Here is a 27,046-nt window from a genome sequence, read left to right as displayed (position 1 = left end):
GGTGGGAACACTAATGAAACACTTGTTGTCAGTACAATCAAGGAAATTGGTGTTAGCATTCCATGTTAGTATGGTGTAATGAACAAGGACGATTGAGATTTGTGGGATGTTTCTGATGAATATCAGTTCATTAAGTTCACTTTGCTTTAAACATTTACCTTTGCATCTACTACTGTCAATGGTTTAATCTTCCACAACAGGACTTTAGTTTCTGAACCCATTTGGGGAGTGCTTGAAAACAGATTGTGTGGCGGTATGTTTAGCTACATATTCTTAAATGTGTGGTTTGCGATTTCTGTGAACTCTCATTAGTTCTGGCATTGAAATATCTAAAATTGTTCAGTTTGTCTCTTCAGAAGCTAGTTTAGTTGAATCCAAGTATTATTTATTGTAAGAAGCCTATTTTTAGGGAAATACCACTGCTCCTTGGGAAAGGGCCATTTTATGTCTCATATCTGCTGTGTTTTAGTTCCTCATTGCACATTTGAAATATGCTTAGTGATGCCATCATGTAATTAAATTTTGGTGCAGTATTTCATGGAATGCAAAATGATAATGTGCACACTTTAGGAGCTCTTCTAGGAGCTCTGGATTGCTGTAGAAACATGAACTAACCAATCTTGGCAACACTTCCTTGGAGCGGGTAATTAAACTTGCATGTTCTTTTACTAGCTCTCTGTGTGGAAAATATTTCCATTAAGTATTTTAGAGCAGATTCTGAAAAGCACGTAGATGTGGAGTTGTCTAGGAACTGATTGCTATAGAGAAATTTAAGAGTTACGGTGATGTGTTCAATGTTCCCTACTTACTGGTTTGACATTTAAGGTATGGAAAAAACTTTAATTTTATATTGTACTTTTTCCACTTCACACTTTCTGTAAAGGAAGTCATCGGCATAAGGCTTTTTTCATCCAATTAAAGGTCATCCATATCCTGTCATTAATTCCATAGATTCTTGGTCAGAAAACAGTGGTGGAAAAATATTTTACACAGAAATAGCAGAGAATCTTATTTTCAATCCAGTCTGTTGTTCAGGCATGCAACTGCTGTATTCAGTAGGATTATATGGCAGGTTGCTTGATTTTACTTGCCTGAAAAAATAAGTTCAGTTAAACAACTTGAAAGACAATCCTTTGACTCCTAATTGGAACATGTATACAAGGGATGCCCTCAACTTGATTTCATTTTGGTGTTCTACCTAATTTCACAATAACCGAGGTTACTAAGCACTGTGATTTATCTAAGCCTCTTTTCCCCTCAGTGGTAGTGATGATGAAGATGTTGCACCATTATCAGCAAAATTTGCTGATATCTACCCACTGAATAATTATGACGATGCAGAGGTTGTAGCCAACATGAATGGAATTCACAGTGAGCTAAATGGTGGAGGCGAAAACATGGCATTGAAAGACGAGGTACAACATTTACACTATCATTTTTCTGGCATATCTTTTTCTGGCAGTTGGATGTGCTCACTGGAGAAAGGCCTGTCCTTCACCCCGATGTTAATGAGTTAATGTTGTCCAGTCTCCTCAGGTGAGCAGTACTAGCAGCAGTTCCTCAGAAGCAGATGATGAAGAAGCGGATGGGGAGAGCAGTGGTGAACCACCAGGGACTCAAAAGGAGGAAATGCCTTTAGGAAAAAGGGCATTAAGGAAAGATGAAGCAAAAATGGATAGTCCACCACCTTCTTACCCTAGTCAGCAGGTATAGTAAACTAAAAGCAACCCTTTTAGTAAATTAATTTTTGAAATGTGGATGCTCGAATGATAATGTATTTATATCTTCAATTAAATATTTAACTTCTAGTATGTTACGTTTTCAGTAGGTAGATACGATACCAAAAATATTTTTCAGCTCGTTGTATATTGTCATGGCTAATATTTTCCTTTAATCAAAACCTGAAATATGTTAGTTATATTGAAGGTGGCTTCAGTAAGAGGGGAAAAAAATTTGTTCTTGCTTGTATGAGTGAGAAACAGAAACTAAAAAGCATTTCTACTTTGAAGGTTGAGCTTGGTCTTTGTTAAATATTAATGGTATTTGAAATTCATTGGGGTGGGGGGAAATGATGTGAATTCTTAATGGGCACTTTTTAATATTATATCTGAAAACTAACTTCCCCTGATGAAACTCTGTGTAGTTAAATCCATTGCATGACTTACGGCATGGGTCTTGGGGTGTTTGGCTCTTTTTAATTTTTTAATATTTTTTTTTTAATGGCTTAAGGTTATTAAGCTCTTTACTGTGAGGTCACCAGACCACCCAGAGAGCCATGTCTAGAGTATCTGCTCAGCAGGTGTTTGGTTTAACCTGAGCACCAAAGCAAAGCATCCGATGGACTTATCTTTGGGATTGTGTGGCTTTTAATCTGAGTTACCCTGCAGCTACAACACAGGATTGCTGCATTGAGAGGGAACCTAGCAGTCGCTTTTATTGTTTATTGTATGAAAGAATCCACATGGGAGGGGGGACCTTTCAGACTTTAGATGATAGTCAGGTGGGAACTCCCATTAGATATTCCCCTGTTGTTAGGATGTTTGTAAGGCCTTCCACTGGAAGTATTTTCTCATGTTTTAAGTATACTAAGAGTATTAAGCTACTGTTCTTTCAGCGAGTATGCTGACATGTTTTACTCTGGCTGACCAATGGCATAATACTTACATGGGCTGAGACTGCTGTCAAACTAGTTTGAAACTGGTGAACAGATTCAGCATTTGTTGTGGAAAATCAAATGAGATTATGTAAGTCTGCTTGCCTTAGGGAAGCAAGCTAAAAATGCAAGATAAAAAGGCAGATTTAACCTTCTTCTTTTTTGTTTTCTTTGAGGAAAAAGAATTTTCTCAGAATTATTCTGAGGAACTCTTAATGTCTTCCTTTTTTTTTTTAGCCTGATTTTTTTAATCAGAGCTGAGTATCTACCTTGTAACACTGCATTCAAGTGACTGATTTCGCTGGTACATGTCATGTGCATTTCCGATTTTTTGGCATTATCTGTTGGGGTCGCTCATTTATGCAGTATCTTTATTTCTCTTCGGATTCCTTTTCATACTCAGTACCCAAAGGTTTGTCAGAATTGGATTTTGAATCTTGCCATACTCTTTGACATTTTTTTTCCATTTACATTTGTTAGTAGAATAGTATTGGTCTCTTCATGATACAATTTTTTTTTATGAGAAAGTTATTTTTTCTTTATACACCTAATTAATTCAATAATTGTATTTGGTTTATGAACTCTTTGGTAGTTAAAATATACCTTTTGTCAAAGGCTGTAATTCTTTTTTGTGATAATGAAGAGTTATGTGTTTCTGAGAGGAAGGCGTGTTTAAGAAGAATACCACCTGTCAGTTCTTTTCTAGAAAGCTAAGTTAGCTAATGTTGCTTTTTGGAAAAATGCATACTGCCACGTTGCTGGGAAGAGTAGCAATTGGGAAGTGTTCCTGGTATTACTACTTGTAAAATTATCTTCCAGTGAAATGTCAGGTGACAGTGGCAGGAAAAAGTACTGAGCTGAGAGAAGGAAATAGAGCTGCTCTTGCCTGGGCTGTTTTTCTTCCAAAGTCTTGAATCCTTTTGAGACAACAGAGGCTAATGATACCTTGAGATCAGTAAAAGGTTCTAATAAGGCATGGATTTCTCGTGGTTGATACGATTATGAAATTTTTTGTGAGAAACGTCTGCTTCACACAATCACAGAACAGTTGAGTTTGGAAAGGACATCTGCAGATAGTTTAGTCCAGCTCTCCTGCTCAAAGCAATGTCATCTAGAGAAGGTTGGTCAGCAGTGTGTCCAGTTGGGTGTTGAGTATCCCCAAGGATGGAGGCTCCAGAGCTGCTCCAGTGTTCAACCACTCTCACAAATGCTTTAAGTGGAATTTCCTGTATTTCAGTCTGTGCCAGTTTTCTCTTGTCCTTTCATGGGATACCACTGAGAGGGGTCTGGCTCTGTCCTCTTTACTCTTCCTCTTCCCAGCCCAGCCAGGGAACGCACACTAATAAGATCCCCCTGAGTCTTCTGTCTTGAGGCTGAACAGTCCTAGGTGTCCCAGCCTCTCCTTGTATGACAGATGCTCCAAGACCTAAATCATCTTTATGGTCCTTCACTGGACTTACAGCAGTATTCCATCTCTGTTGTACTGGGGAGCCTAGAACTGGACCCAGTGCGCCAGGTGTGTCTCGTTAGTGCTGAGCAGAGTGGAAAGATCACCTCCCTTGACGTGCTGGCAGTGGTCTGCCTGATGCAGCTCAGGACTACTTCCAACTTCATCAGCTAATCAACCCTTATTACTGCTTTCTACACATACTGTTTTTCCATGTGCTTGGAAAATTGTGGAAAATAATAGTCTAATTTGAATTTTCATACTGGAGTAATTAATTGCCTAGTAATAATCAAATGCTGTCAAGGTTTCTATTCCTGTCTGTTCTTGATTATTTGCATCAGTATCTCGCTTGTTGTCACTGATTGTGAACACTAAATGTCTATATAGTATGAAATGCTGTCAGTTTTTAGGCCGTTCTTTTCTTAACTAAGATAAAGATCTTCCACTAGTGCTTTTAGTTCACTACAAGGTTTTTTCCATTGGTATTAGATGAAAGAATTTTGTGGGTGCTCTGACAATATTAATTGATGTATGCAAAATGAAATAATATTAATGATTACTAAGAAAAAAGGATGGGGGAAGTAGCTGATTTTACTGTCTGTCAAGTAGATTGAACTTTATTATTGGGGTTTTTTGTTGGGGTTTTTTTTTTAAATTTTTATTTTCTTACAGGCTGACCAAGGTCCAAATGCTTGTGAATGTCATGTTTGCAAACAAGAAGCCTCAGGTCTAACAGCCTCTGCACTTGCAACTGGACGCCTGCCTGCCGGCCACCAGTTTATGAATCCTGAAAAACCTGCACATCCTGCACTTCATCTTTATCCTCACATCCATGGACATATACCATTGCATACAATTCCTCATCTGCCTCGTCCACTTATCCATCCCACTTTGTATACAGCTTCTCCCTTCACACACAATAAGGTAAGCCTGACGAAGGAGATGGATGCATTCTCACCCTAGCAAAAATACTGTTACACCTGTATAAACTGGCGTGCCTGAGTATCAATGAAACCACGAAAGTTGCTTTAAATTGTCTGTTTATAGTAGTCCGTTTGGAGGGAATAGAGAGGGGTAGGGAACAGGACAGATTCAGACCTGGTGGAATGTTCATACAGCAGGGGTAAGGGTAGCTGTTGTCAGGAAGACTGATAATTTTCTTACTGTGGTTAGAAAGCACATGGAGTTAAATGAGTATTGAATGGTGGAAACAGTGATGGGACTTTAGTCAGTGTAATAGGACTAATTAAATCTTCATTTCATATATATTAAAGGTCAAAATTTAATATTCCATTTTGGAAATAATATCCTGAGGTTTCTAGTACAAAATGCTGGTAATTTTTTTTTTTTTTTTTTTTTTTGCGAAAATTGAGGCATAGGAGTCTATTTGTGATGGGGGTTTTTGTGCTTTGAGAGAACTTGCTTTTTTGCAGGTTCTGCAAAATTCTTTTGACCCAAAACTTGTAATAAGCAAGAGAAAGATGTGGAACAAGGACTGGGACCAGGTGACAGCTTTTCAGAAGTATGAGTCAAAAGCAAGAATTACTATTAATGTGGTGTTGCTTCACATACCATTTAAATCAGCTGAACTGTGGGTGCTGCTGAAAGGGGCAAAGACTTTGTCATTAGGTACATATTCCTGTCGTCTCCCTTTGGTCTGGTCCAGTGATCCTGTGGTTGCAAGAAGAGTAGATTAGTTCACTAAGATGAGTATTACTTACTCTTACCGTCTTTCTTAACATCCACTTTGTTTTTTCGTCTTACTGGTGTCCCTTCCTTATCTCTGTTGCAGTGCTCCAGTTCGGTAACTGCACTGTGCCAGCCTGCCATTTCTCAACAGCCCACTGCCATTCTTCTGAAACCCCTAATTGTTGCCCCTACCTTCTGCCATCCTTCCAGAGCTCTTTTTACATATGGCAGTCTACTCAAGCTCCCATCCCTGATCTCTGCTGTCTTTCCTTTCAGAAGACCTTTGTGTAGCGGAACATCTGCAGCGCACTGTCAAGGCTGCACCAGAAGCCCCACACAGAGTAGCAGGCTGCTAGCACTAAGTGGCTTTGTAATGCAGGCCAGATCTATTAGCTCTGGCACAGCACCTGAACCAGCTGGGCTCCATGTATTTATGTGGTGCTGGAGCTGGAAAGACATATGTGGAAGCTGAAGCTTTAGGGACCTTTTGCCTTTGAAGAGCCAGCTGAATGTAGCAGAGCTGGTGGTAAATGAGCTAATAAGCCCTGTTGGATCAGGCTTGTTCTATCATGGATAGGCTGTTCTGCCCTGTGAAGTGTTTCTTTGTACCCATGTATATGAGTTTTCTTTAATGCAGGGTATTCCAGCCTCTCCCACCTTCACCATTAGTCAGACAATGAAAATCTTTCTATATAGAAAAAGGAGACTGGGTATGTAAGTATTTTGTTTGGCCATGAGTGTTCAGACTTTCATGTCTGAAATGTCATTGGACTGAGCTGATATTTTTAATACCTATATCTACTTCTGTGTAGCTTTTCATTGCATCAAATCTAGTGCAAAAATAGAACAAACTCACTCTTCCCTAGCTTTTTTAAACGTGACAGTAATTGAATATAATGCTTGCATTGCACAAGGTCTGTGGGAGAACGTTACTTTCTAGAATGTGAATAAACAATTTCAGCCAGAAGAAATGCGGTGAGCCAGAACACCTTGCCTCTATAAAACAAGAAAAACTGCATGTTCCCTTTTTTTTTTTTCCCCTCCTAGTTGCTTCTTAAAATAAAAGGGTGTATTCCTTCCCTGTTAAGTTTTAAGTCAGGAACCTGTTAATACTTGGAGATTAAAAAAGCAGAAGAATATAATCAACTTTAAAATGATGTTTTCAAATAACAAGTGTTTTATTTCTTTTTCTGCTGTGCTTATTTTCAATCCTGAAGTGTTTGTAATCCCTTTATCACAGTTGTCTTATGTGGTAATGATTATCATGTCACAGAGGATTGGTTTTGGCAGCTTGGGCTTTGAAAGGTAGCAATTCCTAACAAGTTCTACATATATACAAATACTGTTTTTAATTAAAAATGAGGCCCTACCAATATATATTAACCCAGGTATTTTTAGAGAACGCTTTTTTGTATTTATCAGTTAGCTGAATCTAAAAGCAATGTTTGTCATTATAAAATATATACATGTACATACAATCTATGTAATGTATTATCTGCACTAAAAATCAACAAACCAGTCTTTTTGTCATTCTGGGAAATACTTATTATGCTTTTTAGAATGCCTTTCACAATTGAAACACTATGATTTGAATATTGCTGTTGGAGTGACTGTGTAAGCAAACAGAATATTAATGAGGAAAATACTCTTTATTTTTGTAGGCATTACCGCCAGCTCCAGTTCAGAATCATACAAACAAGCATCAAGTATTCAATGCATCTCTCCAAGATCATATTTACCCAAGCTGTTTTGGGAGCACTCCAGATTGGAATAGTTCTAAATTTATAAGTCTTTGGGGATCAGAGATGATGAATGACAAGAACTGGAATCCTGCTACATTTTTGCCTGATACGATTCCTGGTGAGGGTTTGTTACTACTTCACACTGACTAGTTAAAAGCTTTATGTTTTGAAATGGAGTGTGGCACTTTTTTCCAGGAATGGTAGGTTTCATCATCATGGTTTTATAAGATGAGATTCTGGCAGAGATTTGCTGCCATTTCTACTCCAGTGGGGCTGAAAATTAAAAAATAAATTCTTATGTATTGGGGAGAGGATGCTAAAGGCAAAAGAATAGCGTGCTATTTTTCACCTACAGTCATTGTAGAGGTATTTTTGTCTTCAGAAGTTTAGGGTTGCAAAGAAATGGGAATTAAGGGGAAACTTAAATAATTTTTGGTTTTCTGCCACAAAGGCATGCTCTTTTTCTACAGGGTTGTAAGAGCATGGGTAACATGGTACTACATCCCACATCTTAAAATGTGCAGGGATAACTGCATTGTCATACAAAAAGACAGAGGCATAAATCAAGCAAAAGATTACTTTAAGCCAGGAAGCCTTTGGAAATACTAATGGTTGTGGTGAAAGAAAATAGAAGAGGAATAACAACAGAGAGAGATCTTTCTATTCACATAATAGCAAATATTAAAATGCCTTTTTTATTTCATTTGACTTGTATGAAAAAGGAAGCTTGGTTTTGTGTGTTGGCTTTTTTCAGACTGATCTGCTGCTAACCTGTGTCAAGATAGTACAGGGATATTTAAAAGGGAGAGGCATTAAAAGCTTCCCCAGTAGGACAGCTCATCTATTTACAAACGTAGTTGGGGTAGTTGTTCCAACAGATGACTAGTGGCAAGCTTGTGTGGAAGGTCTGTCACAAAGGTGTTACTGTAGTTAGCTGGAATTTCCAATAAGTAAAGATAAGATTTATGATGTTATATTGATAGAAGGATATGTTGTTCCTGCTTATAATTGTTGCATGGCTTACCTGGACTTCAGATATTGAAGCTTATATACTTAGCATGTAAAATGGTGTCCAATTTTAATTTTTAAATTATAAATGTATAAAGTATCTGTAGCATCTTTGCTACTTGTTAACACACATTTAGTAGTGTTCTTAAAATTGTAACTTTAAGGTTTGTGACTTCTGCTCTGAGACTTCTTGGCACTTTTTGTTACAGCTATATTTGCGGGGGAAGGAGGGGGAAAGGAGGATCACTTCACTAATCCTACCAAGCCAACACTAACAACATATCCTTGTTTCTCTGCATCTAAATTATTGAATCTTTAATTCTAAATGCCATAAAGACAATTCTGTAATTCTGTGATTCTTAATAACTATGTGTGTTTCAATTGAAGGGAGTGATATATTAGCACCAGCACTCTCAGAAATAAGACCCGAAGCACTTCCTACTACATCTAGCAATGAAGCAACAACAGTTATGGACAGCAAAGAGAAAAAAAATGCTGCAAAGAAGAAATGTCTGTACAATTTCCAGGATGCCTTTATGGAAGCTAATAAAGTTGTCATGGCAACCTCTTCTGCCACTTCTTCTGTCTCCTGCACAGCAACTACAGTGCAGTCAAGCAGCAACCAGTTCAAAGTATCATCCAAGAGACCTTCGTCGATAGGTAAGGATTTGTAATTCATGTACAGATTAGTAACTGACTCATGTACATTTAGCAAACCATAAAGATTTGTATGTGTTTATTTTAGTAATATTATATATCTTGATGATTTTCTTTAATTGCTGTTCTTCTTACTCTTGAGTTACAGTCTCTGTCCTCCTGGATTAAAGAACCTTGTAAAAGACCTTGATGTTAGGTTTTGGAACTGGTAATAGAAAGATGTTGAAATACTGCTGGTTTTTTACAGAATCTGAGAATATCCAGCACTTTGTGTGGTTGTTTGGGTAGTTAATGGAGACTTATTAATTATTTTTAATTGTAAGTCGCTTCTTTTTTTCCCCAATTTAGGTGAAGTGTTCCACAATATTAATAAAGAGGACCATAGACATTCTGCACCAGTTGCACCACGAAATAGTCCTACCAGTTTAGCATCCCTTCCTTCACTGTCTCCTGCTGCACTGTCTCCAGCCTCTACACCACATCTTCCAAATCTTGCTGCTCCTTCTTTCCCCAAAGCTGCTGCAACAGCCCCTGGATTTGTGGATCCTCATTCAGGTCTTTGTCCTACTACAGTTGCACCTCCTACTTCAACCACAGACAGCTCTGTAAGTGCCCCACCAAGTGTCTGCAGGTAAGTTTGTTGTTGTTATTGTAGTTCTTTTTTACAATAGAAGGGGAATTAAAATACAGATACCTCTTCTCCTTTGCCAGTGGTTGTAGTGTGAAAGAAGAGCTGTCTGTGTGTTCTGCAAATGAGACTGAGTTTAGATACTTAATATGCAACTTGGTGTGAGACTTTACAAATATGATTTCCATTGCAGAATCTAGTTCTTGAGTTTAGAGGCTTAAAAACAAATGTTTTCTCACTTTTAGAAATATCACCTGGGATAAATAAGTCAAGCTCTATTATTTCTTACTCTGTCTTGCTGGTGGTGATTGCTGCTGCTGAGACACAAACCTGTTGTATAATGTATCTGTCTTCTGTCATTTCAGCATTACATGGCAAGCAGGAATGAAAAGCTGTGAAAACTTAAGGAGTCTGTAGACAGATTTAGCTCAAACTATAAAAAGGTTTTGAAACCTGCTACATAGTAACACATTTTCCTGACTACACTTAAGACTTCTTAGGTATCAGTCCCACCATTTATACAGTGGTTGTAGTGTGGAAGGATGTTCTGATTTCTGAAGGTTTTCAAAGATCTTGGAGGTTGGGAGGAGTTGTCTTCTGGTAGTGTTATGTATTGTGGCAGACTGACAATCGTGCCAACTCTTCGATATGTCTGAAGAGTGCAGGCATAACAGAAAAGCAGTTGAGTCATTACTCTAAGTATTCTGACCTGCAGGGCTGTGGTCATGGTTGCTATGCATGTAGTCTGCTGGCTACTGCAGTAGTTTTCAGAAGATGATGTGATATTTAGGCAGAGTTAGTTAACTGCATACCTGAAGTGCTTCTAAAAATGCCCTTATTTCTGTTATCAACGGGTTTTATTGATGATATCACAAAAGAAGTAACTGTTCTTTCCTGCTCAAGAAACTATTTGCAGTTTTGGAAAGAAACTCTCTTACCTAGTGCAGAGAGAGAATTGAATATAGGATATTTAATGCGATAGAAATCCAACTTTATCATCATCTCCAGGTGCTAACATGACAAAGTAATTTTAGTTCGTAAGGAATGAACTGGGAGAGAACCTAGAAACAATTATTGCAGTCTATATGAATCAGTAATGTGCTATAATGGGGAAAAAGTGCTTTATGCTCTAGTCTTTCAATCTAGTGACTGAGCGACAGAACTAACGAAGTCTTGATTTCTATGGAATTGTATCTGTTACCCCTAGTGTGTGCTATCCCAGTGTGCTGCTGGGCACTGTAATGCTGACTCTCAACAGACGAGAAACAGTGATGCAAGGGCTGCTCAAACTGACTAGTCAGAATGTTTGCACTGACTGGCAGTATTTCCTGTTCAGCAGTTCTGCATGCCTTTTCCATAACTGAGATACTGAAGTTGAACAATTTTTCATTCTGTCCTGGTAACTAATTCTTGAGAAACGTATTGGTAGGGAGTGGAGGGGAGTAAGATTAGAAAAAAGATTCACATATATTTGCAGATACGACAGATTATGGCTTGTTTTCACCTTTCTAACATAAGAATGAAGAAATACTAATCCTAGATGAGTGGATTTTTCTTTTAAATACTTTTGAAGCAAGATCACATCAGTTTTAGAAGAACCGGACAGTAGATATGTTGGGCGCACAGTTATGCAGAGCTCTGGACGGAATAAACTGCGATATAGGTGCTTATTGAAGAGACATGCTAGTATTTCCCCTTGAAAATAAAGGTGCAAACAGGGTAATGGGAACATTTTGGTTTTATCTGACCCTGAATTTTTTCTTAAAGTCAAGAGGTTGCAAATCTATCTAAAACCAGGGGATTTTAGAAATAAGTTGAGTACTTTGCAACTGCACAGCTCTCTTCAACTCACAAGTGATGAGATGGGCAGCAGTTTCAAAACCGTTCCATTTAAAAAAGGTAAATCACTACTTCTGAAACCATTTTACCTGTTTAAAGCCAGGAAGAACAGTTCCAAAACTCATTCTCTAGGCTGCTCATTCAATGAGTCACTAAATGAGGTTTTATAAATGAATTTCTCTTGTATCATCTTATCTTGCTGTTTGGTTTTGAGCATCTCCATTTGCAAGCTACTAGATGAAAGCTTTAGGATTTGATGCATCACTGGTGGCTGATTTCCCAGTCTGAGAGTCATTGTTCCCGGTAGATGTACATAGAACTGTATATGTTCCTTTTCAAATACCTTATTTACTATAATCTAGAGTTTTTATAAGCTTTTTCTTAATTTAACATAGTGATCCTGATTGTGAGGGCCATCGCTGTGAGAACAGTAACACGTATGATCATCAACAGTACGATGGAGAGGAGAGCCAAGATGAAGACAGCTGTTCAGAGCACAGCTCCAGTACCTCAACATCCACAAATCAGAAGGAAGGAAAATACTGTGACTGCTGTTACTGTGAGTTCTTCGGCCATGGAGGAGTAAGTTGTATTTTAAATTGCTTTTATTTGCTTTTTTGTCACTTACTCATCATTGATTGTATGTGATTTATGAGACTGCAACTAAGGGAGTGGCACTGGAGCTCACTCAAGAGAAAAAGTACAAGGAGCATGGTTAGAAAGTAATTTTCCTCTTTGAAATGAAGGTCTGAAACAAACCTTTCCAGCTGAAAGCAATTCAATAAAAATGACTAAAAGATTTAGGAAGCAACTGACTTGGATAATAGATACCATGTTTGACTGAAACTGCGAAGAGGGACATTGAGCCATTCTAATAACTTTACAAAATTCATGCACTCATCTGTAGTAGTGTGATTATAAATAATGTGATGAGTTTGAGTAAAAGTACACTTAATATAGGACATTTTTTAAATGTTTGTAGCAATTTATGAGCCATTCTCCCATCTATAAAAACAGCAATCCTCAACTTGAACTTACTTTTTTTCTTCTTTTTCCTTTTTTAAAAAATAAACTATTCTTATGTAGAACTTAGGCAGTGTAAGTTGAAATTATACTTTTATCAAAGGACCCAAACTGCATTTTCCCTGTTTTCAGTATTACAGACAATTTTATTTACTGGTGCATTTTGATAGACACTGACTTGCATTACTACTTAAAGGGTGTTTTGAAGAAATTATGGATTTCTAAAGCATGCGGGTTATATAAAATCTTTTCCCTTATGTTCTTTATTTGAATACTTAACACTTTGTTTGAAGCATCCTGAAGTTAACTTCATACACGTCTAGTGAATTCTTGTAATCATATCTTTTCATTTGCATGAATGCAATTCTAAAAGCTGTTAAGTTGCCACATTAAATTTTTTCTTAACTTAAAATTTCATTTTCCTGCTGGCCTCATTTGTAAATTCTGTGTATAGTCTGGTTTAATAATCAGTTAACTAGTAGAATTTGAGTGTCTGGCATTTTTTTTCCTATTTGACATACATGGCCAATAAACAGCTTTTATTTGATCAGACGCAGTTTCATCTTAGAATATGAAGTGAATTAAAAGCCCCTGCCCTGTGGCTGGAAGGGGCAGGGAGGGGATCCCGTTTCTCATCACATGGACATGGTGGGAACATGATTGATCTGTCTTTGATAGGTATCTGCACAGTAAGTTATTCATTTTGCTGAAGTGGCAGAACGCTACAGGATTTTTAAGTTAATGGGCTTTGTTTTGCTCGTTTAATGAGTTGAACTGGTGTAGCTCCAAACAGATGGGCACCAGATCTGGTGCAGGAAGGGAGAGGGTAAGGCAGCAGGAGGGGAGGAGGAATGAGAAGTTGAGAGGCAGGAGCAGCGGATGGGAATAGAGATATGAAACATGACGCAAGGATTCAGCTTGCAGCAGTGTTACCAAGTTATTGATGCGACTCTGCTGGAGGTACGCTGGCATGCAGGGTCATTAAGCCTTCACAGTTACAGCCCAGAGGCCCATGTAGCCTGAACTCTGAAACAGACGTCATAGAAAGTGGAAACAGCAGCAAATGTCTGCTCCTTTCAGATTTCCTAGTGTGGTATACCGATCACAAGAGAATATGGAAATCTTCCTTCTTGCTTTTAAAGGTATTTGTCGTCTTACTTGTGCATTCCTCCACAAGATCAGTCATTCTTTCAGTTGGAAAATACAGTTCACAAGCTAGCACCAAGTCTGACAGGTCTGTTGCCTGTTAAATACAACTTCAGGTATGCATACACACAATAAGGAGTCTGATATTCAGGTTTGGACTTTCCAAGTTATTTGAAGGTTTCTAAAATTCCAAACCTCAAAGGTCTTAGGTCAGTGAAATTTTTGTATTTATTCACTAAACTTTTGTCTTGTGTCCTTCAGCCTCCAGCTGCACCAACCAGTAGAAATTACGCAGAGATGCGAGAAAAGCTTCGTTTACGTCTAACAAAAAGGAAAGAGGAACAGCCGAAGAAACCAGATCAGATCTCTGAAAGGGAAAGTGTTGTTGACCATCGAAAGGTGGAAGACTTGCTACAATTTATAAACAGCTCTGAAACCAAACCAGTAAGCAGTTCTCGAGCAGCCAAGCGAGCCAGACATAAGCAAAGAAAGGTAAGACATAAAAGTATGTTTATCCTAGACCTTATGTTTTTGAATCTGTGTACTCTCTGTAAGTATACCACTGTATACTGACTTTATAATAATAGTATAATTGTTTTCTTTGTAGTTTGTGGTACACTGCCTGTTTGTATATACAGAGCTGGCTTACCTGTTCGGATACTGCCTCAGGAATTATATAGTAGACTGGGAAGATTCCTCGCAATATTGTTGTCTTGTGTTTTGTTGCAAGTCAGCTTTATACTGGAATTTTCCACACTTTAGAAAGCTATTTCTAAGTGTCAGAAATGTTAAGAATTTGATTGTTTTGTAGAATTGACATTTAAAAGTGTGGAGGGAGTTAGAAAACTAGCATTTCTGTACTGGGATAATGGTTATGATAAAGTATCTCTGTAGGAAGCCAGGAGACATAAGGTCAGTGCTTTTATGACAGAGGAAAAGTTGAGAATTTATATTTTTAGAATGATTGCACTGGGCACCTTGCTGTCCTGATTGAAAGAGGTTAAGTGCTGGGCCACATGATGACATGAAGGGCTATCCCAAGCTGGAGTGAAGTGGCAAGCTGCAAAGAGGGGGCAGGGAAGAAAAAATTACAAATTGCTTTCAAATGAAAATTGGCAAAAACATTTCTAAAAAAACTCCAATGTGTAACAGTGAAATTATTTTTTGAAAACAGTATTTGAGTTAATAGAGAAAATAAATATATATATATATTTAAGTTGAACAAGCAGGAAATTGACTTTTCTTACTGCAATTCAAGTATCAGCCTTAGGTATGAAGTTCAAGGCTCGAGATTGGTTGCTGAATGTTTCTGAACGCTGATAAGCATGTTGTGTGACTGCATTGTAAATATTTCTTGTTTGTGGATTTCCTTGCTGGCACTAATTCTGTGTTCTTTAAATGCTTCCATGGGTTTGGAAGACCTGATGTTCAGAAGTTATATTCTTTATGTTCATGTTGTAGCGCTATTCAGCAACTTGAGGGCTTAGTGAGTTAGTTATAAATAAAATTCAATTTGTAAAATTCATAATGAAAAATTAACTTAGCTCTTGCAATGCAGTTTGAGCATAAGCAGTGGAAGATTCTCCTAGGGTATTTTGCATAACTTCTATAAATGTGAAAAAGTAATCCCATACAGGCACTTCTAAATGTGCAAGAAAATAAATGGATGTGATTGTTCTCAGTTCACGATTTCCTTTCTTTTTTGCTAATAATGCAAGATCAATGCTGCACAGCAAAGTTTTAGGCATTTGCAGTAATGGCTGAAAAAAATCCCTTGTGTCTTTGTTCCATGTGGTTTATGAACTTATCGCTGACAGCAGGAAACTTTACCATGCTTACTATTTTTGACAACTTTTAATGTAACTTTTGTGTGCTTAGTGTTTTGCTGTAAAATGTTTTTAATGATTGCTTTTCCTAATGTTCATGAACACTGAAACAAAGCAACTCTGCTACTGTAGCAAGAGAACAGGTAAACGATACAACATGATGCAAACTTGAGCTACCTTAGTAATACATGCAGTTGTTGAGAATGAAGTTGAATGTTATGTTTTCAGCAGGTTTTTGTTCAGCAGGTTGTAGAAAACTTTGATATGGAGTTAGGCTTAACAGTAGCAAAGAGAAGATCAACAGCTGGCATTAACAACAGTCAAATATGTTACAGAAACATAGAAATATAGAAAGGATTTTAATATACTTTAAAGGGCAGCTTTTGTATAAATAGCTATTTGATTGCTGTGCAGACTTCTGGATTAAGTATGTTTGTATGTTAACAACCTAGGATTTATAATGTAGAGAAAAGTAGTAATAATTTCCAAAACATTTGTCACTTTCAATAAACCTATTGTTATTTTGTAGCTTGAAGAAAAAGCTCGACTTGAAGCAGAAGCCAGGGAGAGGGAGCATCACCAGTTGCTTGAGGAACAGAGGCGGCGTGAGGAAGAAGAAGAAGAGAGGCTGAAACAAGAATTACAACGGCTTCAAGAACTTCAGCAGTTGCGGGCTGTAAAGAAAAAGAAGAAAGAACGAACAAGTAAAGACTGTCAGAAGGTGGACATGCTTACTCGAAACTGCCAGGCAGTGAAGGAATCTGTCCCAAACACACCTGAAGACATTCAGAATGGTACACTTGAGCAATCAGAAAAGATAGAAACCTCCTCCGGTTCACTGTCAGGACATGTGAATCATACAGAACAGAGGCCGGTTTCAGAGACAGGCTGTGAACTGTCCAATCCTGTAAACACTAGAGACTCAAAGCTGCTTTATCAGAAAGAGGGGAGTGTAAAGCAGCATGAGCCCCTCTCTTTTCTGCTTGATATTATGCATCAACATAAAGAAGGAAACAGCAAACAGAAACTAAAGCAGATAAACAAACCGTGTGCTGAACAAGTGAAAAAGCCTGTTGAATCCCCCAAAGCAGCTGAAATTCAGAATAAAACCAGAAACCAAACAGAATCCAAAGCAAAAGCAGCAGAGCTCCCAACACTTGCAGAACCTAAAAAAGAGGAAAAGAAATTAAACAATAACAACAAAAAACAGTTAAACCATGTAAAGGAAGAGAAGGCACCTGTAACAAGTGAATCCCCTTCACCAAGCGATCAGCAACAAAATAATAAGCTAATACTTGCAGATTCTCCTCAACCAAAAGGCAAGAACAAGAAAAACAAGAAGAAAAAAGGGGACAAAGTCAACAATTCCATTGGTAAGTGTATAAGAAAGTTGAAGAATTCAGGTTGTTTTTTATTGTTACTGTTTAAGTCCAGAAATTTGAAATCTTCAGTCATTCCTGCCAATGTAGATTAGAGAAACAGAAAAACTGATGTCAGGAAAACTCAAGTCACTGTAATGATAACAATTAGGAGATGCATAGAGCTTTAGTAAAGAGGTGTAGGATGCTTTAAAGAATGAATAAACTGGCATATGCTGCTGGTTTTGTTATGCGGGTTTTGTCAGTTAAGAAAACCAGTCTCTTCTGTAAAGCCTATCTTGCTTAAAATAAATATTTAGAATAATTCAATAGTATGCCGAAATCCATTTTGAACTTTTTTAAAAGCAAGGTTGTTTCTCATACAGCATTAAGAGTATAGTCTAAAGTTGGTCTTACTCTTTGAGCAAGGAAAGTAAGGGGACTCTGCAGCCAAAGAATGATCACTTATGCATAAATATGCATTTTCTCAGTGGAAATAATTCCTTTCATATATTAATTACATTAACAGGTAAGTAAATACAAAAACTAATTTACCGGTTTTTATTTGCCAGAGTGAAAACTTACAGTGAGATGTTAATGAGTTGATAATATTGAGTGTTTTCTCCACATAAATATTAGTTTGTGCTAGTAAACAGATTTTTTAATTTATCTGGTAGAAATAATAAAACCATAGAAGATTGAGTTGACTCAAACAAGTTGCACTTGCATAATTTTCTTCCCAACATATTTTTTTGTGTTCCTGAAAACATCTGACAGCTAATACCACAGCTGAGAAGCTCATGCAGTGCTAGCTGGTTGGCTTTGTCAGCACACTAATCAAACTGCCATTCTTGGGCACCAGTTTATTCCTGCACATGCTTGGTCCATGCTGGGACTGCCAGTTGGGATGGCAGTTTTGCGGTGTGGACATCTGTCTGCTCAGAGCACCCGGTCATTCCCCTGGGATCACCTGGTAGCTGAGTGGTAACGGTGCATAGATTAAATGTCCATTCACCAGAATGACTTAATATTGCAGTTCCTGCTACTGTTCTGTCTGGTAAGCACATCAAGATATGAGACCTTAATCCACTCTGCCACTGTTTCAGAATGCTTATGTTATTAAGCTTTGTTACAAAAATGTAAACCAAATTCTTAGTTGTTGCAAGTGCTAGGTATAGAGCCCGACTTCGGTTTTATGGTTTCATGCTTGGGTTGAGTCAGCCCAGCAGTCTGTCTTTTTAACCCTTCTTATGTTCAGTGTTTCCATTCCATGTCAATCAAGCAGCAATACAGCATTGAACCCTTTTCTCTGATACCTTAGTTCTTGTGCATACTGTGTTGTGTGTTTAGGTTTGGGGGTTTTTTAATTTGCTGAGAAGAATGTACTCCAGTCAATGGAGCAAGACAAAACTCTAGAATTAGGAGCAGAAAGAGAAGACTGGAGAAACCATTTGAAGACATTTGAAAGAGAAGCTATTGAAGGGGGGTGGTGGTGGAGGATGTTTACTACAGGAGAATGCAAGTAGCTTCCTGTATCTTCTCCTTCTCCTTGCCCCTCACCATTGTTTTCTGCTGCTTAAATCAAGAAGGGTTACAATTTTGAAAACTGATGTTTAAATGTGAAAAAACATAAGGACTTGTTTCTGAATTTATAAAGAGATAATTGTGCTGCTTTCTGAAGACTTGGGACTGGATCACTGCTTTGAGTAGTTCTGACTTCAAAACTACAGGAAGGATACTACAATATACAATTTTTCACTTAGTTTTAATTTCTTAAAGACATAGGGTTGATGTACCAAATTAGCGAAGGCACAAAAAATGAACTAAGGAAAAAAAAAATAGAACTAGTGTAATTGAAAGAACATGAAAAGAGGGTAACAAAGTTTGTTGGGTTTTTTTAACTGAGTTGTAGAATGAAGTGATAAGGCGGTGAACATTACTGCTTTTGGTGTGATGTCTGTTTCTTGAAGAAATAAATTCTGGCAGAGTTTTTTAACTCCTTGTTATGAAGAGGCTGAAGAAAAGTAGGGGTATAGGGAAGCCCTCTGTTTATAGGGCTTTCTGGTTCTTCAGAAGTAAATTGCATGGCAAAGATGTGCAACCTTTAAACTACCAGGAATGCCTTTAGAAAAGAGTTGTTTGTTCTCATAATCTCAAGGATTCTAGCGTCCTGATGTGTACTAGGTGGTTTTGGTTAGTTTGTCTCACCCTTTTTGGAATGTGTTCTGAAGCTGCTTCAGAAATGAGATTGGAGTATATATGTATAGGAAGATGCTCAAATTGGTTTTTGCAAAAATTTATGCTTTCCTGCACATATTTTTTTTAAGTACGAAAGAGAACTGTACACTGAGACAGTACAATATACCAACAGACTTTAAGGAGTCTTTGTTGCTATAGCTGAGGCCTAAATTCAGGCCATATTAAACTATGTTAAAAAAAGTTTTAAAAAAAATTCCTGATTGTAGGCAGCATGACTTCAGACTCTTGCAGACACAGCCTGATGATCATGTCCCAGGGGGAGTACAGCAGCTCTACAAACCCAGAATTCTTAAAGTATTTTTCTTTATAAATACCATTTTTAAAATGTTTCTAAAGCTGCCTTTTCTGTAGTAAGGCCAACAAATTTCAGGCAGTTGAATGCTGTTCGTTAGCTATCTGATTCGTTGTACAATTTGACCATTCTCATGTGTAGTCCAGGTTTATTGCAGCTTTTGCAACCAATGCAATCAGTAAATTTATTGGTGATTCATCTCTCCCTTGTTCCCAGTGTAACTCCGTAAAGGCTGAGCAGAGGTACTAGTATAGGGTTTTTAAGGTGTCTTTTTAATTATAAGTTTGTATTAATTCAGCCTAAACATGAATAATCAATAGCCTACAAAGTTCAGGCAGTTCTCCAAAAAACACATTTCATGCAGCTTCTTCAAGCTTCTTCCTTTCTCCTTCTTCCCTCCCCATGGAATCTAACATAGTGTCATCCTTTTTCTTTGTAGATGATGTGTTTCTACCCAAAGACATTGATCTAGATAGCGTGGAAATGGATGAAACAGAGCGAGAAGTGGAGTATTTTAAAAGGTAAAGTGCCATAATCCCTACGTATAAAGCTGCTGTGCTTCCTCCCATATGCTGTGTTTTTAACAAAAAAAAAAAAATCGCACCAACCCACAACTTAACTAACTCCTAGCAGAAAAGCCTGTGTTGTACTGTGTTGTAACATAGCAAATCCTGTTACAGCTGACGTTCTCGATACTATAACAATCACCAAAGCTGTAGATCTATGGGCACAGATCATAGCTGAGTAGCACAAATACAGAAATGAGTGCCAGAATCATCTATGTGTCCCCCAGGTTCTCATCAATGCTTTCAGAATATTCTCAGTTACCATTTTTTTATATAAGCAAAGTTTGCATGAATATTTGTTTCATCCACACTGACCAAATACTGATTAGTGTTAAAAAAAAAAATTAAAATCTATGTTAGGTGTTAATTGTTGATCAAATAAAACTATGTTTTAAATTCCAGACCAGATACTTCAAAAAGGTTTGTTCATGATGTTTTCTTCCTTGTTTATAGGAGCTATTAGTTTGGAATTTTATACTGTACATGAAGTAGAGATGGTATAACTGTGGGATATTAGCTTATGCAAATCATAAAGAGGGAATGTTTATGCTAGTGCAGTGACAGTAAAAGAATAATATGAACCTGTGCTTGTGAAACACTTTTCTGTGCATTTTGGTTGCTTTAGGGATGTACACATCACATTAGTTACGTTTAAATTCCTCAAATATGAGCAGACAGCTCATGTTTAAATAATGTAGCACATGTTCTTCCATAATACTGAAATCTACTCAAGTTTGTGTTCTTTAATGGTGGCTGGGTGTGCTAGTTTCCCATGAAAACATCTAGTAAGGCTTTCATCACGATAGCCAAATCTGAAGTGTTACAAGCAAATCAGTTTCCTGCAGTTGAATAATTTAGGAATCAACAGTAGTATTTCATGAAACCACTAAAGCCATTTGTTTAAGGGGTAGGGTTTTTTAAGAAAGGGCTTTCAGTATGGATTTCAAGTTCTTTTCTAAATTTATATAGTTTTCATAGTCTGTTTGCCTGATATGCAATGTATGTCTGGGTCTTGCAAAGGACAGAGTACAACTGCTTCTCTGTGCTGCTTATTATTACTAAACAAAATGCATATGTCTGTGATTATTTATGGAGTTACTCTGTTCTTCACAATTATTTTTGAGTGATGCAAATTAAAGGATTTTTTTTTTAAATCGGAGTGTAGGTTTTATAGGTGAAATGTGGCATATATTAGATAGTGCTAGTGTTGGTATAGCATAAGGCTTTGTTACGGGTTTCATGGAATATTCTTAGTTTCATTCAAGTTCGCAGTATCTGTAAAAATAAAATACAAAAGTTCTTTTCACCAGTTCCCTACTCTCAATAGGACGAATGAAGTAGTGTCTTATATTTGTAGAAGTGCAGCTGAAATTTGGAGATAAACTTGTCAAACGTGATTCCAAATGAAGAATTAACACTTTTAACTGTACTGTTTTGTAATTGGTTCAGTAACTGGTGTAATCTACTCCTGTACTGTCATCTGTTAGCAAGTGTGTGTAACTGTCCAATTTTTTTTATGTATACCTGTCTGAAAAGCCCTGATAGATGCCGTTCTTGGGCAGAAAAACAGCTACTTAATGCAGTGAAGGCACCTTTAATGCATATGTTTTCTGTCACTTGATAATTTCCAACATAATACTTAGAAAGCTAGCAACATTGCTTGTTTTAGTAACCCTCCATGACAATGAGCTGCACAGGCCTACTGAATGCATACTTTCTACTGATAGTTAATTTGTCATCTTTCCTTCTTGCTTTGTAGTGGCGTAATAGATGGATACTTCAATTACACCCTGACTTTGGAATTAATTTTGCAAGCTACTGTTAACTTTAGCATAGAAAGAACAAAATAAGTCTAGCTCTTCTAACCTTCCACTGTACCTTTTCTATTTTGCTCCTTCTGTCTGCTCCCCTTTTTTGGCTTTCAGTTGTTACAGAAGCTGTATAGCCTTCCAGAGAGGGGTATGCGCTACCTTGATGCTGTCATGCAGCCTTTAGCCTAAACAAGTTACACCTTGCCTTGATAAAATTCTTCAGCATGAATTAACTGTTACTGAAATGCCTGCATATGGCAACCTTTTTCAAAATTTCTTCCATAAGTTGTGTTCAGTGAAAGCAAATAAGTAGATTTTTGTTCTAAAGGTGCTTTTTCCAGGCATGTGGGCTACTTACCTGCTGTATTTATAAACAAACCTCCTTTCCCTAGGTCTTTGTCTCCAGCATAACTTCGCTGTATTCATGAGAGAAGCAGTGGTGTCCCATGCCATTGGTGCTTCTGCTTTACACATCACCTATCACTCATTCTTACTGTTACAAAGTTTTTGGGAAATACAGCAATGTCATCTCCGTTTCTAGTTAACATTCAGCTAGCTTCTGTGCTGCTAAATATTCAGTGTTCTTTGCTACTTCATTCACTTACTCATGATAATGCAACAGTGTTTAAGGTAACTGGTTTGTGATATATTTGAGTGATGGACAAGTGCTTTGGGTTTTTTTAGGTATGATTTTTTAAGAGGTTTTGTCTTTCTGAATGAGAGCTGCTTGTCTAAAGAGGGATAACACCTGTGGTTTGATTTTAAGTATATTGGTTTCACTTTATCAATTTTTTCTTTTCAGATTCTGCTTGGATTCTGCCAGACAGACAAGGCAGAGACTTTCCATCAACTGGTCCAATTTTAGCTTGAAAAAAACCACCTTTGCTGCACATTGAAATGACACAATATGGGGAGGGAACCCTGCAGGAATCAATGAACGACAACTCCACTTACCTGTCCTGCTGTGCTGAGAGCTTATCTGGTCTTGAGCCAGTGCTGCCTTGCCTTGTCCCCAGTGCTGTGTGGATCTGCACTGAACCCTTTGGCCTGATAATTCTTGCGGACTGAAAAATTGCCACTTTCTACCTGAATTTGTTAGCTTGTGTGCTTGTAGTCTGTGAGTGAGACTTACTTGATTGTAGCTGTATGCTGTTGGAGTTGGAACAATAGCTCTTTTCCATCTCCTTCTGAATGCCTTGGCCTCAAAGACTTTAAATTGCTTAGGCTTGGGTGGAGGCCAAAATACTAGTTTGCATCATCTGCAGTGGCTCCTGTCACTTCTGCATCTAGCTATGTTTTGTCATTCTGACTCCTGACAAAGGAATGGACCTAGTCAGTTGTGCTTTCATCTGCTCCAGAATTCTTCTGACATGACTTCATGAAAAAGAGGCTCTTATGGGACAAGTATTTCCTCAGTTCTTTCACAATCTACTGTTTAAGAGTGTACAAGTTACGCTATTTGTGTTTTGATTTTTTTTTTCTGACTTGTAGCCAGCTTGTGTAAGAATACTTGCAGAATGAGAAAATTTAAAAAAGAACAGTACTCACACTATCAAATCTGTTATAGAGTGTATAATTGTATTAACACTGAAGCCTAACTGGCTACTTTTTTAACATATTGTTAAGTAATATTAAAATCATGTCTTTCTTTTTGAAAGATGGAATACATTAGTATGGCAGAAGACTTGTGTCTTGCTTTTTTCTGCTTGGGTGGGAAAAGGGAAGAAACAAACATACCAAACAAGTAATGTTTTTCTAAACTAAATTCCGTCTTATGTCAAAATTGGTCAGTGAATGCTACTCAACTTCAGCGTATTCCTTGTTTGCCAGCTCAGCTGATGGGAAAAACCTGCTGTCTGCTAGAGCAAGGAAGACTCCTGCTGAATGCTGGAGTTAAGTTTGTGAATTCTGTGAATTACTGTAATGCTTCTCTTTCAATGGATAATTTGTAAGAAACAAGGTAATACAAAAATTTCCAATTTAATGTCAGTGCAGAAATGAAGCAGATAGGCTCAATGCTGCTATCGTGTAAATAGTTAACAATATGGTAATGTTATACAGGTTGCATAGTACTGCCCAGCATGGAAGAAAACTGATAGTTTAGGATTTTGATCTGTCTAAAGATATTGCACTTGTAGAAGTTTTTCTGATACTGTGCTATATATTCAGAAGAGACAATAGAATCTTTCTTTTTACTTCCAGATGACCATACTTATATAAATTATGTCAGTCTTCCTTTTTTTTTTTTAAGAAAAGAGTACTTCCACTCAGCGTGTATTTAAAAGGACTATACAGCTTCAAAGCCCAGTAACGTCCTTTTCCAGAACCATTCCACATTTTTCTTTCCTCTACTTGTTAACACGTACTTTTTTTGTGATATACCCACTGGGCTTGGGACTGCTTTGCAAGACAGTGTAATTACACTTGGCTTCAGACTCAAGAAGGTTTAGTGGATGATTGCTTCCATGTCCGCTGTGAGGTCCAGATGTAGCAGGAGGATTGGGTTGGCTACAGACCACTGGGATATTTACAACTTCACATCCTTGTTGGTCCTGGAGCTCCTGTCCCAGTGTGTGCTGCTGGTACAGAATATAGTTGCTCAGCTTATACCCAGCCATTGTAGCTAAATGAGCCCTCAGTCTCGTTTTGTAGAGGAGGGAATGACAAATACCTGTTCTCAAAATATAGTCCAGGGATGTAAAAGGCAGAACTTATATTACTCTTCCTCAGATTCAGGTTGTGGAAGGGATTAATAGCTTAGCCTCACTTTTTTTGTCAATGCAGTATTGTAGTATATAGTTTTTATTTGCTTGTGCTGGAGGAATAGCATCTCAAATCTAAAAGGTAGTATATATGCCACTTAGCACCAACTGTGTCTGCAAAACTATGTACTGTTGAAAATACCTGCATCAGTTAGTGGAGAAGAAAGAACTTTGTTTCTTGGGATCAGGGAGGCTTGCATCTGTTGCAACCTGAGTTATATCTTCGTTATGTAGAAGTGGTGAGGCTTCTCATGTGGGACAGTGGCTGTGAAAAAAAAAAAAAAAAAATGCTGTTAAAACAGCTGAAGCTGGATGTTTGTGTGAAATCCCAACTTTTCAGACTTGTTCAGTTCTGAACTGTTACACAAGGTGGCAGTGTATGTCATCACTAGTAATTTCTAGGTCAGTGATCTCAACAAATTGAGGCATAGGATGGAAAAACTAGCTGATGTCACATGGGCGAATATTGGTGTAGATCCCAGCTTCTCTAGGGTAGGAATGCTTTGAAAGTACTGAAATTTTTAATGGTGCTAGAAAACTCATTTCATAGCATTTGTTTTCACTAGTAAATGGGGAAGAAAGTCAGCTTTATTCTCTATTAAGAAAGCTGTTCAGAGTGTTACATGAATGTGACTGCTTCTCTTTATTTTGAAATCCTGGGTTAGGACAACAGAAGTCCTTCTGCATTTGAGCAGTACATGTATGTGTTTGTAATAACTTTCAAAGATATTTGTCTTATGCTCCATCGTGGTATATTAGTACAACTGACACGATTCCATGCACTACACAGAAAGCATGAAGAATGAGGCTCCATGGATCTGCTGTTGTTGCACCCTGGTGAGAACTTAAAGGCAAGTCGTATTTTTCTAAATTCATAATTAAATGAAGATAAGCATGGCCTAGTCTGGGAGCCAGCAGATTTGAAAGTACTGGCTTCAGTTCTACCACTTTTGCGGCCTTGGGCAAATGAATTAATTACTGTTATCCCATTCATTAAATGGGCTTATTAAGGATTTGCTGAATTATGAGCATGTTTTAATGCCTAAATAAGCAGCGATGTAAAGTCTGTTTAGGTGCAACACTATAACCTCCTATTAGAGGCACAAATATTCTACACTGGTATTTGTGTAGTTCAGATGCGTTTAATCCAGATATAATACATTCAAAGGTAACTTCAAGTAAAGGAGAACTCTGTAAATAATACATCATGACTGAGTAAATTTGAGTTCTTCATGAGAGTTGGAAGGGGGAAAAATTCTACCTTTGAGACCGGTCTACTTTGATAACTGTAGTGTAACTTGTCCCCCTGTTCCTTACTCATCTTAAGCTGTATGAAAGATTAATATCTAAGCTCTGGAGGTGACTGGTGGCATAGCTATTTTAGGCCTGTCTGCTGATATCAGTGCTGCTGAATCTGAGGATGTGGTACTTTTTCAGGCATTTCCTTAATGGAGGAGGGCATAATTGCATAAAACGTTTGTATCTTGAACAGTGTTGATATTGGATGCTCTAAGACAGCTCTTACACAGGGATGTCTCATCTCTGCTTGGCATTCACTATTGCCGCTTTCTGAGGTAACGTAACTGAGAGTTCAACTCTTCAGCACACTTTTTTGGTGTGGCATCATTGGTACTTAAAACTGTGTAGCTGAGGTTCAGCATGCTGGCAACACAAATCTCACCATAGCCTGAGAAGAAGATTGATGTGTTAAAAATTAATGCACAATGCGACTGTTGAGTGCATAGGCGTTTGGTGTGCTCACTGCTGCTCAAAAAGGCTTTACAAGTTGCTTTCTGTTTCAGTGAAAGGTTAGCTCACCTTTACTTTAGTGTGGATCCTGTTGTATCATGATGGAGAAATTAATGGTTACTGGAGTAAATGTTTGATATTCACAATTTCACACATCTCCCAGTACAAATGAAGGTGTGCAACTTGTAATTGCAGAAGCTATTCTAAAAAAAAAAAAAAACCCCAAATCTCTGATTGCTATGTTGTAACATACATCTGAGTGAGATTAGGTGTGTAGTATCTTTGTTGTCTTTGGCTCTTTCTCTGTATTTAAATCTCCAGGAAATCTGAAGACTGAAAACTTTGGTAGGGGAATTCTCTGAAGTGAAGTCACACAAGTGTTGATTTGGGATGTCTTCCTACCTCTTCCTGTCCATCAGAAAGAACTTTTTAAAAAAAATTCCAGTTTTCCAAATTTTAAATGCCTTCCTAATCACCAACAACTTGTCTGTCCTGTTACCCCATTTGTCATTAACTGAAAATGTTAAACATAAAAATGTTTTATCTTGTACTGCTGCTACAGGCAGCTGATATAAGTGAACTGTTGTTGAA

At 37.6% G+C, this 27,046-nt stretch overlaps 1 protein-coding gene across 2 annotated transcripts in view; it reads left to right on the top strand.

Moving 5' to 3' along the window:
• Positions 1-23,628, top strand: part of FAM193A (family with sequence similarity 193 member A) — an 81,782-nt gene extending 58,154 nt beyond the window's left edge. For both annotated transcript variants that reach the window (XM_069795106.1, XM_069795099.1), the window contains 11 exons: positions 1,262-1,415; positions 1,528-1,707; positions 4,773-5,024; positions 7,451-7,649; positions 8,927-9,199; positions 9,545-9,827; positions 12,059-12,245; positions 14,094-14,324; positions 16,188-17,031; positions 20,007-20,088; positions 22,747-23,628. In XM_069795106.1, the coding sequence (XP_069651207.1) occupies positions 1,262-1,415; positions 1,528-1,707; positions 4,773-5,024; positions 7,451-7,649; positions 8,927-9,199; positions 9,545-9,827; positions 12,059-12,245; positions 14,094-14,324; positions 16,188-17,031; positions 20,007-20,088; positions 22,747-22,840 (2,779 nt within the window). In that variant the 3' untranslated portion in view covers positions 22,841-23,628. The remainder of the gene's footprint in view (positions 1-1,261; positions 1,416-1,527; positions 1,708-4,772; positions 5,025-7,450; positions 7,650-8,926; positions 9,200-9,544; positions 9,828-12,058; positions 12,246-14,093; positions 14,325-16,187; positions 17,032-20,006; positions 20,089-22,746) is intronic.
• The last annotated feature ends 3,418 nt before the right edge of the window (positions 23,629-27,046 follow it).

This window comes from Haliaeetus albicilla, chromosome 1 (assembly GCF_947461875.1).
Source record: "Haliaeetus albicilla chromosome 1, bHalAlb1.1, whole genome shotgun sequence".
NCBI classification, from domain to species: domain Eukaryota; kingdom Metazoa; phylum Chordata; class Aves; order Accipitriformes; family Accipitridae; genus Haliaeetus; species Haliaeetus albicilla.
Note: the sequence above shows the minus strand (reverse complement) of the source record. Positions and strands in the feature narration are given on the sequence as shown.